The sequence below is a fragment of the Adiantum capillus-veneris genome, chromosome 23 (assembly GCF_014529385.1).
Source record: "Adiantum capillus-veneris isolate H3 chromosome 23, ASM1452938v2, whole genome shotgun sequence".
Taxonomy (NCBI): Eukaryota; Viridiplantae; Streptophyta; class Polypodiopsida; order Polypodiales; family Pteridaceae; genus Adiantum; species Adiantum capillus-veneris.
Window position 1 is genome coordinate 70,899,398 of NC_140953.1, and position 16,101 is coordinate 70,915,498.

Consider the following 16,101-nt stretch of genomic DNA (forward strand, 5'->3'; position numbering starts at 1 on the left):
TGAAGAGTAGGACCAAGACTTTACTGTATTTGTCGCAATCCCTTGAGGTAGTAGCACTCCTTGTCCTCATGTCCTGACTTTTAACATAAGTGGCAGTAAACCCGAAGGGGGCATTCATGTGGAGGGTGCCCTGGAGAGCGCCATGAGCTACACCAAACCATAGCCTTAGTCTCTTGCTGAGACTTGAGCTCTTCTAGCTCCCGCTTGATTTGTTCCAATGCCTCGTGATGTGGAGGCTTCTTGTCACAAAGTGATGACGTGGCGGACAGCAGAAACCCTAATTTCTGCCAGAAACCCTAAAATTCCTGCAAACCCTAATTTCTACAAGAAACCCTAATTTCCAGAAATCGCGGAGGCTATATAAAAAATAAAATTAAAAATTAAAAAAATGAAAATGATGAGCGACGCGAATTTTGCTTTTTTTTTATAAAAAAAAGAGAAAAGACTCTCTAAGAGAGAGAGAGAGAACTGATGCTTTTTATTTTAAAAGCTTTTGGGGCTTTGCTTTTGGGCATCCCTTGTACCTTTAAATTAGTGGTGAGGGCCTCACTTCTCAGAGCATCTGGACGCAGAGTCTGAGAGTGAAACCCTAACCACTCTTTTGTACTTTGATTTGATTAATATAAAAAGAAATACCGAAAGGGGCGCCAGTCTTTGGGGCCAATATCTCCAGGCACGGAACTCCGCCGGGCCAGTGTACATCTATTGTGATCTGTGACTTGTTTTGAAGTGGTTATTTGGTGCTGTCGCGGTTGATTCTTGACTTGGAGTGTCCATGTTTGTTACGCTTCTCTTGTCTAAGAGAGAAGGACCTCTCCTATGGAAGAGCTCGCTGTAACTTTAGGGCTTCCAGTTCCCTGCGTAAAGAAGTTAACGGATCAGAAGTACTTTCCAAAAACACTGAGAGGAGTTGGTGAACAACTTCCTAGCTCCCTCTACCCTAGTAGCAGCCGCGACAAACTCCTCCAGAGTGGTGTCAGGTCGGAGACTCTCTCGGAGTTTTTGCTGGGAAGTTTTGGGAAGAGCCTTCTCCACCCACTTCTTAACCATAAATTCACCCGATTGCTGAGTAAGCTTGGCCACCAGAGACTTTGTTCCGGTCATGAGCTCTGCAAAAGTCTCATTTGGCTGGAGCATCAGGTTTGCCAACTCATCCAGGACCTTCTCCTGGAAGTCCCTTGGTCTAAAAGCTTCACAAAACTGTTGTCGTGAAGTGGATCAAGTTGCAAAGTGATTCTCTGCAAACTGACTGTACCACTTGTTTGCTAAGCCATCCAAGGTAGATGGAAAGAGTAATAAGTAGGCATCTTCTCGGTTGAGGCCGCGACCTCTACAGAGAGAAACAAACCTCCTGGCATGATCGTCAGCACCCTCTGTGGAGAGCCCCTTGAAAGTCTGAAACTTAATATTCACCTTAGCTAGAACGCTCGTGAGCTCCGCCATGGCTGTATGTCCAGGAACTATTTGCAATGGAGCTTGTTGTAACACAGGGGATGAGAAGTTTATTGATGGGGGTGACTGGGGAGGTGTAGAACTGGTTGAAGGACCGGAGGTAGCTGCAGGGGAAGGTAGGGGTAATGGTGTTGGTGGACTTCTACTTGGCACGAAAGGTTGACGCGTCCTACAATAATACTTCAAAGGAATTAATAATGGGCTTTGTCGCTCTTTTGACTGCCTTGTATGTGTCATGCAGTAACCAAAAGCCCACCCAAGCTTTGGACACGAAGACCTTTAACTTGCTGAAAATTGGTCCAATCGCCACTAGACCAAGGCGAGGGAGACTCGACCACTTGGATGGACTTGGACGAGAGAGACTAGACCAAGGGCGAGTGACTGGACCACTTGGCTGGACCTCGACCAGAGAGACTAGACCAAGACGAGAGACTAGACCAACAAGTCTAGAACTAAGACTAAGCTGACTCAGTCGAACCCAATAGAGCAAGACACGCAGAGAGCTAAACCCAGCAGCTCCTCAACTTGACTCTGCTCTCTACACGGAGTGAGATTTCCGTTGAGGTCCCACCGGGCGTGCCCAAAATGAGAGCACCTGTAGTGAGGAAAAGGTGTCGTGCTCTCTAGAGTGGGTGCTCCTCAGTGCAGTATGCATGAAACCTCACTCCAACAGAAGAAACATCACACAGGAACATGACTCAAACACAAAAGTGAAATATGACTCAAAACACAACTGCTGACTCAACTCAATGGAACTCGACAAGCTCAAAGAACCATACAACTTTGGCTAGTAGAGCACACAGCTCCAAGCTCAGGACTCAAGGTACAAAGGGGTTGTCGAGGCTCCAGTGTGCAGGGAGAGTGCAAGTGGCATGCAGAACTCTCGACTCCCGACTCAGGACTCGAGACTCAATGCTAAACCATACAGAGTGGATGATGATGCGTACCATGACTAGAACCAACACTCATATGTATCTCCTAAAGAACCACCAACAGCTAGCAAATATCCCAATCCAGCTAAGCCTATCTCCTAACTGAGGTGGTAATGATCTGCCCACGGTGTCCACTGGACCACCACACGTAACACTTGCCACGTGTCACTGCCAAGGCGAGAGTCCGTCCAATGTGAACTCCTGACTAACTATGACCAACTGAACTAACTCTCTGTCCTGCACCAGTGACACTGTGAACTCCTGACTAACTGTAACGAACTGAACTAACTATCTCTCCTGCACCAGTGACAATGTCGCCCTGCTACACAGTATGCTTCCCGGACTGCGACGTGAGTACCTTCCTCTGCTATCACGGATTGGCTCCCTTGTGGGGTCAATATTGGAGGCTGAGCAGACTGCCGCCACAGTAGTAGCTAGAGCAGCTGGACTACCTTCGGTCAAAGTGTTGGTTGCAAACGTCTCCTCCTTGCCTAAGGTCATCCAGCTACCTAAGGTTGGGGGGGGGATGGATAGAGCAAAGAGTTGAGTACTCGGAGCTCCCGAACCAGTGCTTCATCTGCAAATAGGTTGACCATCTGGCCAAGGCCTGTCCTCGTAGGAGACCTCGACCTCCATCCCAACAGCCTGGGCCTTCTACAGCAGCACCGGCCCAGCGCTGCCTGCGCTGGGTGCACCTACTCAGCCTGCTGATCCCTCTGGGTGGCAGCCCGGGCAGGGACGCCGCAGAGGCCAACAGCAAAGACAGGCCCATGGGCAGCCACAGTAGCAGTATGTTCCCGTGAGGAACAGCTTTGAGCCTTTGCGGCCTCATACTACAGATCCTGCAAAGGACCAGGAGATGTCATCACCTTCCCCCGCCCCTCCGCCTCCTCTACCCCCCCCCCCCCCCTCCCCCGCCGCCTTCTTCCCCTACTCCAACCCCTCCCGTCCCGCCGTCTCCTTCCCCTTCTGCCTCCCCTCCCCCTTCCCTCCCCCTCCCTTTCCCTTCCCCTCTCTCTGGTGCAACTATCTCCTGGCACTCGCCAACAGTGAGGCGTTCGCTGAGCTGCCACAGCCCTTGCTCATGGCTCAGTGGCGTGGACGTCCATGCCGATTCGAGCTTCCCGGATTTCTTCGCTTCCTAGTCGGCTGGTCAGCTTTGAAATTCGACAGTGCTCTACGGCCTTCGACTACTCGTACACTCGACTTTTTGGAGTAGAGGGCCTCCACGAGTCTACACCTATCAAGGTGCATGTTGTGGTACTCCCGGCACGGGGTGAGGAGGCACTAGATTCAGCAGTGGCCTTCTCTTTTCCTCTATGTGACTCTAGTGCCCGGGCGTGGACTATGGATACTGCACTTGATCATCTGCACACGTAGGTGGTAGAGTTCTCACACCATGTGAGTAACTTGGAGCTTACAGATATGGTTGCCCGCTGTTGGGAACAGGCAACTTTTTTTGTCACAAGGAGTGAGGATGATGCAGGGGTTCGTCACATGGTGATTCGCATGGTGGCAAACCTCTCTAGAGGCCCTGGTTATGTATGTATACATGAGGATTCCCTGTCAGAGGGAGAGGCATTATCGATGGGACACAGCCATTGGCGCCTTGTTCGAGGTACTTGTGGTGTTCAGGGTGGAAAGAGTCGGAGTTGCTCGGATGGGGACTACTCCCCCTCCAAGCCTCTGGCGAAGGCCCACCATATGGCTGAGACAGCCTCGACTTCAGCAGGGTATCCATGAGGGTCATCTCATGGAATGTACAGGGCCTTGGTGGCTGACACTATATGCGTTACAGAGGCCGTTTGAGGCAGGAGCTTCAGCGTTGTCTGGTTTGGTGGCAGCATTGATGTGCTGATGCTTCAGGAGCACCAATTGAGTGAGAGTCGGATACGTCGTTATGGCTCTTTGATGCCTGGGCAATGGGATACTTTTTGGTCTGCTGGTTTTGGCCCTATGAGTGGGCAAGGTGGGGTATGTATGGCTATAGAGGAGTCTTGGCGGCAGGCCATTGTGGATCGTGGGATTGTGGTGCCTGGCAGAGCACAGTATGTTACTTTGTGGATGCATGGTGAACTCATTGGTTTCTTGAATGTGTATGCGCCTAACCATGCCAGTGCCAGAGCTGACTTTTGGAATTGCATTGCTGATGCTTTACCTGATGTGGATCATTGGTGCGTTGGGGGTGACGGGCAGTCATGTGACGGTGCACGGTACGGAGTTGGCAGCTTGGGAGAGACTATGTATGACTGCGGCTTTCTGATGTATGGCAGCATGAGGCTTTTCCCCATGCTCAGGGTAGTCTTAGCTTCTCCCGGTCGGTTCGGCGACAAGGAGGCTAATTTTTCACGGATCGATCGCTTTTACATAGGAGACTACCTTGGAGATCGTGGGGGATCCATTGAGATCCTTGCAGCCACTTCCTTTTCAGACCATGCGCCTATCATTATGACTTAGGAGGAGCAGGCACGCGAGTCCTGCTAGCAGCTGCAGATACCAGAGCGGCTTCTTTCAGATGCCAGCCTTTCGGAGGACATAGAGCGCATTTAGCGGGCTAGTCAGAGTACAGATCTTGATGCTGCAGCACAGTGTGCACATGGCATTGCGAAGATCAGCTCCTTTTTGCACGAGACTGCTGTGACATGGTTGGGCGAGATTCGAGAGAGGGAGCGGGGGCTGCATCGGAGCCTTGCTTCTCTTCAGCGCATGCAAGAGCAACGACCTACTTGTGACTGGATTGAGACTCAGCTGAGCCAGGCCAGACAGGAGGTTAGAGAGACAGAGGAGAGGCGGCATGAGTTCTATTATCACCGGCAAGCCTCGAAGTGGACCCAGTTAGGGGACAGAGTGACAGGAGAGTACTTTGAGATTACTAGCACTCGCCACTCGCGGGCAGGCATTAGACAGCTCAGGAGACAGGATGGTACGATAGCCACAGAGCCAGATGAATTGCGCTCTATTGCCACTGAGTTTTATAGAGACTTACTGTCAGCGGAGCCGCCCACAGACGCTCGGGATGCTTGCAGAGAGACGGTATGGGCCCATGTACAGAGACGGGCCACTGACCGTATGCGTACTGCTCTGGCTTTGCCCTTGTCAAATGAGGAGCTCATAGAGGCTCTTAGAGTTCTACCATGGCACAGCTGCCCTGGGGAGGATGGGTTGACCCCTGCTTTTTTCATGCGATACTGGGCCATTATGGGGCCAGGCCTTCGTAGGGACTTCCAGCATATTTTGGACACAGGTGTGATGCTTGAGGGCTTTTCAGAGGGGCTTATCTTTCTTATCCCCAAGGGGGAAGGAGTGTCAGATGATATTCGGCAGTGGAGGCTTATTACGATTCTCAATACTGTTTACAAGGTCCTAGCCAAGGCCTTGAGTTTGAGGATCCAGCCTCTCCTTGGGGATTTGATTCATGCTACTCAGACTGGGTTTGTCAAGGAACGCAGCATCCTTGACAACGTATTCACTTTTTGGGAGGCGATGGCTCTAGCGAGACTCCTTGGTGAGAACTTGGTTGTTCTCCTTCTCGATTTTGAGAAGGCTTATGACAGAGTGGATTGGAGTTTTCTTGAGGGGACTATGTTGTGCATGGGCTTTGAGGCTGGCTGGATTCGGGGTGTTGCTGCTTTATACTCCCAGCTCATAGCCAGGTGTTGATGGCTGGAGGCAGGGGGCCCAGATTTGAGCTTTCTCGTTCTGTCAGGTAGGGGTGCCCGCTCCCTTTCTTTTCCTGTTCTTTGCAGAGGCTATGAGTATGTACTTGACAGCAGTAGAGGTAGGATTGAGGGGCTTCAGCTTCCTATTCGAGGGGAGGAGCTTCTTGACTCAGAGTTTGCGGATGACACTGGAGTATATTTGCATGGCCAAGAGGCCAATTTGCAGCGAGCTGAGCAGTCCTGCAGACTTTCTATATAGCATCGGGTGCGTTAATCAATTGGCGCAAGACAGTGGCCTTTTGGGTTAGCAGATCTCCCACTCTGGATTGGAGCCCAGATCCTGGATTTAGATGGATACCCCCCGGCACCGTTGTACGCTATTTGGGGTGCCAGGTTGGACTTGATTTGTCACCGAAGCAGCAGATTGCCCCCCTTCTTCTGAGCATTCTGAAGAAGCTTCTTTTTTGGAGTACAGTTAGGCTCTCCTTGGCAAGGAGAGTGGTGGTGACAAATCAGGTCTTGCTAGCTACTATGTGGTGCATCACTTCATGCTGGATTTTTTTTAGTTCTTGTATCGGCTGATCAGGAACTTTCTTTGGTCCGGACGGGATGGGGATCCAGCACCAGAGCTCCCCCAGCAGGAGGCACTTGGGCGCCATAGATACAATGGATCTTCACAGAGATGAGGAGGACTGGTTTTAGCAGAGGATGGGAGGATCGTTTTGCTTTGAGTATCTTGAGAGCCTGGGAGTTGCTCCACCCTGGACTATCTCAGCACCCTCCCACTTGCGCAGAGGAGCGGGCTAGGCAGCCTATTATATGGAGCCCTGCGATCCGTACTGAGAATAGACATATGCTTGGTTCATGTCCCCGGCTTGCATGGGGTCCACTGGCAGCTGGCCCAGCACTCAGCTTTGGAGAGTAGCAGTTGTTTTGCAGCCTACCAGAGGCGGTACAGCGAGAGCGTCTGAGTCTCTTCAGGGGAGGCCAGACTATGTATGATGATATTTAGGCAGCACTCTCTGAGGAGTGGCAGATACCTTTCGAGCCGGTGGCCCCCCGCTGGATGGGAGCTTTCACGCAGTTGGAGATTCTGATTGCAGTCCGAGCGTGCACTGATGAGGGCAGATGTTTGTACTTTGAGGTTCAGGAGGAGGGACGACTTCTGAGAGTGGAGGAGTCGTCCCCTCTTGTGGCAGGATGTATCTTCCAAAGAGTTAGGATTGTGGCCGCTGCTTCGCGGAAGTGGCACATTGATCCGGACCCAGCAGAGATTGATACAGATTGGCGCATCTCGGTGTATGGGGCTAGATATTTATTCAGGCTGTACAGTGGGATCCAGGGGAGTATCTGTGGCACGACCCCTTTGAGCCTGCAGATGCCCCCAGATCTAGTTTTTTTCAGTACACAGTTCGACTGGGACGCCACATTCTGACAGCCAGGAGAGCAGTTACACCAGCAGCAGCAGAGCACTGGCTACTCCAGGGACTATCTCAGGATTTTCTAGCAGATTTCTGGACCAAGTTGCGGGCTAGCAGACAGGCCTACAGAATTTCGACCATCCAGTGGTTGGTAGCTCACAAGAGTGCGGCAGTGGGCAGCTGGATTGTCTATAGCGGTTTACCTCCAACCTGTGTGCCTGTTGCAACCACCATCTTGAGACACAACGACACTGCTTATGGGATTGCCCACGAGCACAGCAGACATGGCTGCGTATCCTACGCATCACCTCTCACCAGAGGGGATCTACACTTGGGGAGCAGCCGCATGGTCCACCACCTCCGGGCCAGCCATGGGATATGAGGCAGAGGCGACCAGCTTGGCCATCCACTTCACCAAAGGACAGCCGTGCTCTTTCAAGTTTCCCCTCTCCGGACTTCTCTACAGCACCTTGGACACAGGAGAGAGACTTGCGCTGGGAGCTTCTGAGTAGCCTCACCTTATGGTTTATCTGGAGGGCTCGTTGCTTTCAAGCTTTTGAGGGACGTCTTGAGCCTTCAGCAGAGACAGTCCGGGCTATTTGACAGGAGCTGATACACACTTTACGAGGCCAGTACGATCGCATCCGTGGCAACTCTGACCGGCCAGCACTCGCCGGCAGACCTTCCATGATACTTGGAGACGGGGACCTTTCTACTCTCTTCGGGTGGGAGTCCTTCTTTGGCATTACAGGCCACCTGTATGGCTTCCCCCCCCTCCCCCCACCCATTATATGATGTAGCTCTACTTCAGCTGTTGTATATCCCCGCATCCAGGGAGAGTCTCCCTGGCTGCCCCTCACTCCCTACCCCAGGAGAGACTGTAGCCCCACAGGCCCTTTTTTCAGATAACTAATGGAAGGATCTTCTTGTGGGGGGGAAAAAAAAAGAAGGGGGATTGGGTATATTTGTGAATCATGAAGTGGAGACTTAAGCAAGTAGGAAAGAAGTGTCCCAAGTTGTCAGTTAAAATGTATGGTCCTTTTCCAGTCATAAAACAAGTAAATGATGTGTCTATGAAAGTGCGGTTGCTTGATTCATGGTCTCTGTGCAACGTTTTCCATGTTTCTTAGTTGAAGTTGTTTCAGGGAGATCCCCTAAAGGAGATTCTTGAAGAGGTCGAACCCGAGATCGTAGACGAAGCAGAAATTATGAAGCCAGAGCAAGTGCTCTTGCATCGGTTCTAGCATGGATCTAAGAAGAAGTCTCCACAATATTTTTTGAAGTTCAAGGATCATGGAACCCACGAAGCATTATGGATAGACGAAGACTTTTTCAAAGATTACCCGGAGTGTTGGCGGACTACAAGGAGACCATGCAGCTCGGTATCACTACCTCACTTTAAACGGGAGGGGATGTCACGTGCACAACTAGCCCTATGTACATGTGAACAAGCTACTTATGTATTTTGGGGCTTAGGACAACCTAGAAACTAATCTGGCACCTTTGTGCGCATGTTCGCAACAGGTGCATGTCTAGATAATTTAGTTAGTTATGCATACCCTGTGATTTCCCGAGGCAAAATTAGGCATTATTACACGGTTGTGGGATCTGAGACCGTCATAAATGAGATAAATGAGTATACCATGTGGAGCACAAGACCCCCAAGTCTCATACCCGACAGGGCAAGCATCAAGCATGTTGGGGCCTCCAAATTGGCCACAATTATGCCAAATTGTTCACGTTCTCATTTATTAAGTCACTTATTAATTAAGTGACTTCATAAGGTTAAAAACTCCAAGGTACTAACTTCTAGACAGCAGATTAGTATAAAAGAGACTCTTCAGGTCTCATTTGCATACGATCAAACACAGAGGAGGCTCTCCCATTCAGCCTCTACCTGCGATTGGGAGCAGCACCCCTTGCGTTTTGCAGAAGTTCAACATTGCGCAAGCAGTTCCATCCCATCATGTTAGGTGCAGCGGAATGAATGTTTGCGCTTTCCTCAAGATGAGTGCTCCGAACTATGCTCAAGGTTCCTTTTGTTCTTATGGAAGGTAGAGCCTTCCGTTCTTAATGAGAGAATGCTATGATCACAAACAAAGTGAATGGACACTGTGCGTGCAAGTGTATAAGATTGAGAGATAGAGAGAGAAGAGAGATACAACACCAGAGACGACGTAAAACCCTCCTCTGAAGGCCCCACTCTTGTCGGCGAGAGTGGTCTACTATTGATTGCACAAAGTGGTACAATGACGATGCATGGAACTGATGCAACTTGGGACTATGCCGGTAACGACGACAGGGATGGCGAAAACGACTTAAGGGCTGAAATTTGCGACCTTCTGTTTGCTGTCCATAAAAACGCTATGGCTGAAAATCTGGGACTGTTTTGGGACTGCTGAAAACACTGGTTTTGGCAGCGTTTTTGAAGGTCGAAAATGACGATCTTCTACAATGTCTAGGGCTGAATCTGCTACTGTTCATGAATGCTGAAAACGCTAACTATCTGCTGTAGAAATGGGCTGAAAATAGAAAACGCTAGCTGGCTGCTAGGGGCTGATTTTGTGGTCCAAACAGACTATCAAACAATGCGATAATTTCTCACACAAACGAAGATTTTTGAGAAACACATGCAATGGGCAAACATCTTGTCAATGTTCCATTTTCAAATTGTACATGTGCAAGGGAAAAAGAACATGGTGGTTGATGCGTTGTCATGAAAGCCCCAAATTTCAGCAGTGTCAAATCCGTATCATTGTGAACTAGACAAAATGAATACACAATATGTTGAAGATTTAGATTTTGTAAGGATCTATGATCAGCATCTTGATGGGCAACATCATGAGGACTATATGCTTAAGAATGACTTTCTCATGATGCATGGAAAGTTATGCGTTACTAAATAGTTAAGGCCAAAGGTTTTGATGGAAAGTCATGCTCCACCATATGCTGGGCATCATGGAATTAATGCGACACTGAAAGGGGTTGAGGCATTTTTCTATTGGCCAGCTTTACCTCAAGATGTTGACACATTTGTAAGATCATGCTTAGTATGCCAAAAAGTCAAATTTTCAAAAGCAACAGGGATTGTTGCAGCCATTGCCAATCCCTGATAGGCCATGGGAAAGCATAGATATCGACTTTATCTTTGATCTTCCAAGAACGCAAACAGGCAATGATGGGATTTGGACTATCATTTGTAGTTTCAGTAAGCAGACCCATTTCATTCCTGTTAGGAAGAAGATAAAGCCAGAACACATGGTCAAGATATTCATGAGCAATAGTCTTGGGTATTCAGATACAGTATTATAACCACAACCAAGGGTCGTCTTGCGCCTCAGTCAAAAGCGTTATACTGAACTATTGTTGTTGCGTTTTCAAATGGAGTCCTCTCGTGGCATAGAAACTCCATTGCCAGTCAATATTACACGACCTGAGTCAATTTCTATCACGGTTTATGTAACATCCAGCTCTAGCGTATTGACAACAAGTGAAGCGACTTCTACACTATATCAATCACACCAAAGACTTAAGCTTGGTGTATACGAAGACAACCAGCATCCAACCCCCTTTCCTTGGCTGGTCCCATGTTGATTGGGAGTGATGTTGACACCAAGCGTTCCACAACTGGCTATGCCTTCACACTATCAGGCAATGCCATTTCCTGGGAAAGTAATCTACAAAAATCGGTAGCTCAATCTTCTACAGAGTATATGGCTCTATCTTGACCTGCAAAAGAAAGCATTTGGATTTGACGTTTCCTTCAAGAAACAAGACTTTGTAGTCAACTTTCACACTTCTATGTAAAAACAAGTCAGCAATTATGATGACCCGACAACAAAAGCAAAGCAACAGGACACATCCCATTGACTTCAAATTATATTTATTCGAGACCTTGTAGATGAAAAGACATGTGAAGTTACATATCACCAACACAGGAACAATGAGCAGATTTCCAGACAAAGCAAACCTCAAAGAAGAACCAGTGGAGATGCTGCAAGCATCTAGGACTATGTTGATGCCTTCCTAAGAGAATAAGCTTAGGGGGCACGTGTTAAAGGTCTACAGAGATTGAACCATAAATATAACCTTACATACTTAAGCACTTAGGCAAATCAATCAAATACAATGTTGTGTTAAAGGTTTTACAGAGATTGAACCATAAATATAACCTTACGCACTTAGGCCAATTAATCAAATACAATGTTGAAACCGAAAGGTCGCGTGAAAAGACACTTACCTCTGTATAGATGTCCGATCGAGCCACAACCAAATACACAAATTGACAGTCAGACCTGCACCCTCTGTATCTCTTTGTCCCTGTGTTTCTGCTTCTACTTTAATGTGTGTGTGCACAATTCAACAAAACTCAGCTTGTCAACCATAGCCAACAAACACTACTTTCCATTCAACCAAACAATCCACCAACACCCACTTCAGCTTGGCGAAGCTCTCGCTTTCTTAGTTCAGCAAGAGGATCAATACTACTTGACCTCCTTTCTCCATCACTCCTAGACAAATAAGTGGGCATCAGCTTCTTCATTTTGGGAAACGGAAACTCCTTGAACCATTTATGTTGTAAAGCTTTCTCAGCTGTTATTCGCTTTTTGGGATCATATGTTAAAAGTCTACTCAACAAATCGAAACCTTCTTCAGACAAAGGTGTCTTTGCTACAAACGCTGTAGGTGGAAATTTTTCTCTGAGTTTGTTGAAGGGTTGCTTTGCGAACTTAATCCTGACACCGGGTAGTTTTGGAAAATCAGGCCAGATTGTTCTGTTGGGAGTCCCCAACACTTTGAAGATCTTGTCTAGCTGATCAAGCTCATTTACTCCATTAAACAAGGGTTCTCTTGTCAAAATCTCAGCCATAATGCATCCCAATGACCACATGTCTACAGCTGTGGAATACTGCTTACATCCCAGAAGTAACTCAGGGGCCCTCTACCAAAGAGTAACAACCATGTTTGTGTAGGTTTTAAGTGGGCTCCCATATTGCCTTGCCAAGCCAAAATCACATATCTTGAGTTCACCCCTATTGTTGTATAGCAGATTTGATGTCTTCAAGTCCCTATGTATAACCCAGTTGTCATGCAAGTGCATAACTCCTTGAAAAAGTTGAAGCATCAAACATTTCACTTCACTCTGACTAAAAGGATACCTTATGGTTTCCATAAGACCCTTCAAATCATGCTCCATGTGCTCCATGACCATAAAAACATTGTTGAAGCTACTATCAACCACAATCTCTTTTACATCCACAACACAAGGGTGATGGACAGAAAGCAGCACATTAATTTCCCTCAATGAGGTCATTGGAAAACCTTCCCTTTCCTTCTCCAATTTCACTTTCTTCAATGCTACAATTTCTCCCGTTTTTTTGTCCCTAGCTCTATAAACCACACCATAGGCACCTTCATTGATCTTGTTTAATCTTTCAAACTCATCTACACTTCTACAACCTTGCAACATGTTTATGGTGCGCACAAGCGGTGCAGCTTGTACAAGAACTATTTCTTCCTCCTCAAAATCAACATCACAATACTTCTCCTCATCAATATCTTTGTCAAGAAACATGTGCTCCCCGATATTCAAATCGCTTTCATCTCGGGCGTCTTCATTCTCTTTCAATGCATCAAAGACATAAGATGTTTCAGTTGTAGTTTCAAGTTTCTCTTTGATGTACATGTTGCAGTGCGTACAGCTGCTTTGGAGAAAGGCGGAGAGTCTCTCTCTGTGGCCGCACGCGCGTTGCGCAGGCGATTGATTTTTTTTTGTAAACGAGCAAAAACTTTCGCAACCAATAACACTTCATGAATCTATAAACGAGTGTTGCTTTTCGGTGCTGCAGATAGCGCAAGTAATGCGAAGCTTTTCATGGCGCTGCTTTTCAGTGTTGCAGCGTCGCTGTTTTTTTTTAAAAAAAATTTGCGTTTTAATCGTGTCACGTGGTGGGCTGTGGCTGCAGATAGGGGAAAAAGAACCTTTGGCTCACCAAGTAACTAGCTCGAAGCAAGAGACAATTTGGAGGTTTGTCTTTGCACCAACAATTTTTTTGCTGCATTGGGATGAGAGTGAGAGAGAGAAAGAGAGAGAGAGAGAGGTTGAGAAAAACCAGAGACCCTGCCCTGCTCATTGCCCTTAGCAAACCCTCCCAACAACGTAAAGTTTGTTCACTCTCTCTGAATACTGCTCATTGCCCTTTGCACAAGAAAAGTACTCTTCAATCTCTCTGAATGTTTCTCATTGCCCTCAGCCTAAGAAAATCAAAAGACTTGTGTTACCCATTGCGCAATACAAAAGAAAAACCAACATATTGTTACTTGTATTAATTTGTAAACAAAGTAAATATTTAGTCTTTTTTTTCGACACACCAGAGGGCCCACAGGGGGAGGTGCTTATCCCTTCCAAATATTAGCCATGTTACATGGTCGGGCAAGGGCCGCGTACCATCGGGCAAGAGCCACGCGTAGGCATCACCATGGCCACCTAATTGATGCACCACATGCTGGGAACGACGGAGAGAACTCGTAGCAACCAGCTACGAACCTCCTCCTCGGGTGACCCACCCCAGGAGGAGGATGCACTCGAGTGTCCAAGGGCAAGAGCCCTAGCAACGTGAACACCAGGTGAGCACAAGGTGTCCCTCTAGAGTGTGACCCAACAGGGGATTTGAACCCACAACCCGTAGGTTGAGAGGCCAAAGCCTTACCGTTAGACCAACTCTTTGGGGACGTAAATATTTAGTCTTCCTTCTTTAGTCAAAGTAAACAAATGCTAAGCTTCTAAGTTTTTAAAAAACAAGAACTTACCTCAAAGGTCTACACATAATGTCCAATTTTTTTTTTAAAAAGGAACAAGAAAGTTGAGTTCAAGGCCAGGAGGTGATGCATCATGCAAAGGTCAATGTTTGCAAATGCGATGTCATTGAAAAAGTAGTGTGGCATGTACGAGTGCAAAAGGATGAAAGCGCAGACGGCCAACCTCTATTGGAAACCCCATTGCATCAATCCTCGGTGTTGACACGGAGCCCTACGTCATCTCGCTATTTGTTATCTCATCATCTCAACCCAAGTTCTTCACAACCACAGAGGTCTTTTCTCTCATGTGCTAAAACTTTATTAGATTGAGACTGCTTTCAGTGTTGTTTTTTGGAGCAAACAATTATGTCTTGAGTAAACTGGCACCTAAGGCCCATCAACAACACTACCGAGGTGCACTTCACGATGCAATTTTCATCTAATTGGCCGAACTCAAAACACCAGTTCTCATGCAACCTTACATAGGGAAAGCAACAGGCGAGCGTATTGTCCGACCGATGCAAGCTTGCTTGAATCTGACCTTGGAAAGAGAGCTCCATGTTGCGGCCCCAGGCGAGCAATCCGGCCGGTCCCATGAACAGAACCCTGCGTTTGGAAAGACTCTTAGAGTTCCTAAGAACAGACCCTACGTGTGATAGCATGATATTGCATCGCTGACGAGTTGCATAAGTGAGGAGAGGCCCTGCTTGGTCTACAAGGAGAGGTGCACTACAAATAGGAAGCTAGCTACACCATAAGGTAGGAGAAGGAATTGACGGCAAGACGAGAGGGAGATAGTGCAATTGTAACAAGGAAAAATCTACCGAAAAGCACCCATAACTCTTTATGTACCGGACCTTCGACATAGAACATAAAATAAGATCTGCTTCTCTTTCAGTTTAGCCAATATGCCACATCTCTTGCATTTGTCTTTATGCGTGTTTTTTGTGTCTGGTAGAGAGGACATCTACTCACAACACTGGACGTTTCCATTGCACAAGCGTGAATCCAACTCAACAACACTGCAAGGTTCGTTTTCTGTATCCAATTTCCCATGTCTATGCGTTTGCTTGGCGCAACACATAAACGCTACGGGGTAGGGCACGGCTTCCATTTCTTATAATTTTTGGAGAGACCATAGTGCCAGCTCTCCACCATACTTTTGTATGGCACTTCTGCATGATGTGCACGATATACCTTGCAATTTCAATCTATGACGAAAGATTTAATGTTTAACTATTCACATTGCTTGTTTGTAGCTTGACTCAAATATCGGCATGTACATTGAACAATTGAAAAACACCAATACAACATTCCAGGTCAGTAAAGCACTTCAATTATTGTTGCAGTTCATTAATGCTTTATCAATTTGCTTGTTTGAGAATTACACATTGCTTCCTTTGGTTCATTTTACTGCAACGTTGTTTTCAGACCATACATTCAATATCGATCAAGATCTGCACATATTAATTGCACACAGTTGTTAGTCAATGCATGTGGTCTAATATCAATCTCTATTATTTGATGCACATAACTTTGTATCCTCCCGTAATAAACATAATAAGAGCTTTAAAATCTGTCTGCTTCTCTTCGAAACTCTCTCAAGTAACCTCTATTAATTGATACACTTAACTTTCTCTATTGCCATAAACATAATAGCATTTTTTAAATGTATGTCTCTTTCACGCAGTGCCACCATTGCAAAATTACTCGTGTCTTGTTTTCTTTAGCGCTAGATGCTAAATGTCAATTTCCACATGTCGTTATATTCTATAGATGTTATATAGCAAGGCCCACCAAGCAAGACTAGTTTTGCTTTTTCAAAAATATGTTTATTTG

The 16,101-nt window shown here is 47.0% G+C and overlaps 1 protein-coding gene and 1 pseudogene across 8 annotated transcripts in view; both read right to left on the reverse strand.

Moving 5' to 3' along the window:
- The window catches only part of LOC147427946 (cyclin-dependent kinase G-2 pseudogene), a 74,087-nt pseudogene extending 61,678 nt beyond the window's left edge, over positions 1-12,409 (reverse strand). For 5 of the 7 annotated variants that reach the window (XR_015186040.1, XR_015186041.1, XR_015186039.1 and 2 more), the window contains exon 1: positions 11,705-12,409. The product of XR_015186040.1 is annotated as a cyclin-dependent kinase G-2 pseudogene, transcript variant X5 (transcript). Of the gene's footprint in view, positions 1-11,535 lie in introns of those variants that run through there. The other 2 variants (XR_015186042.1, XR_015186036.1) reach the window with 2 other exon arrangements.
- LOC147427947 (cyclin-dependent kinase G-2-like) lies at positions 12,407-13,150 on the reverse strand. Its single transcript, XM_086497322.1, has one exon. It carries the CDS (start codon positions 13,148-13,150, stop codon positions 12,407-12,409), a length of 744 nt encoding a protein of 247 aa, XP_086353448.1.
- Positions 13,151-16,101: the final 2,951 nt, after the last annotated feature.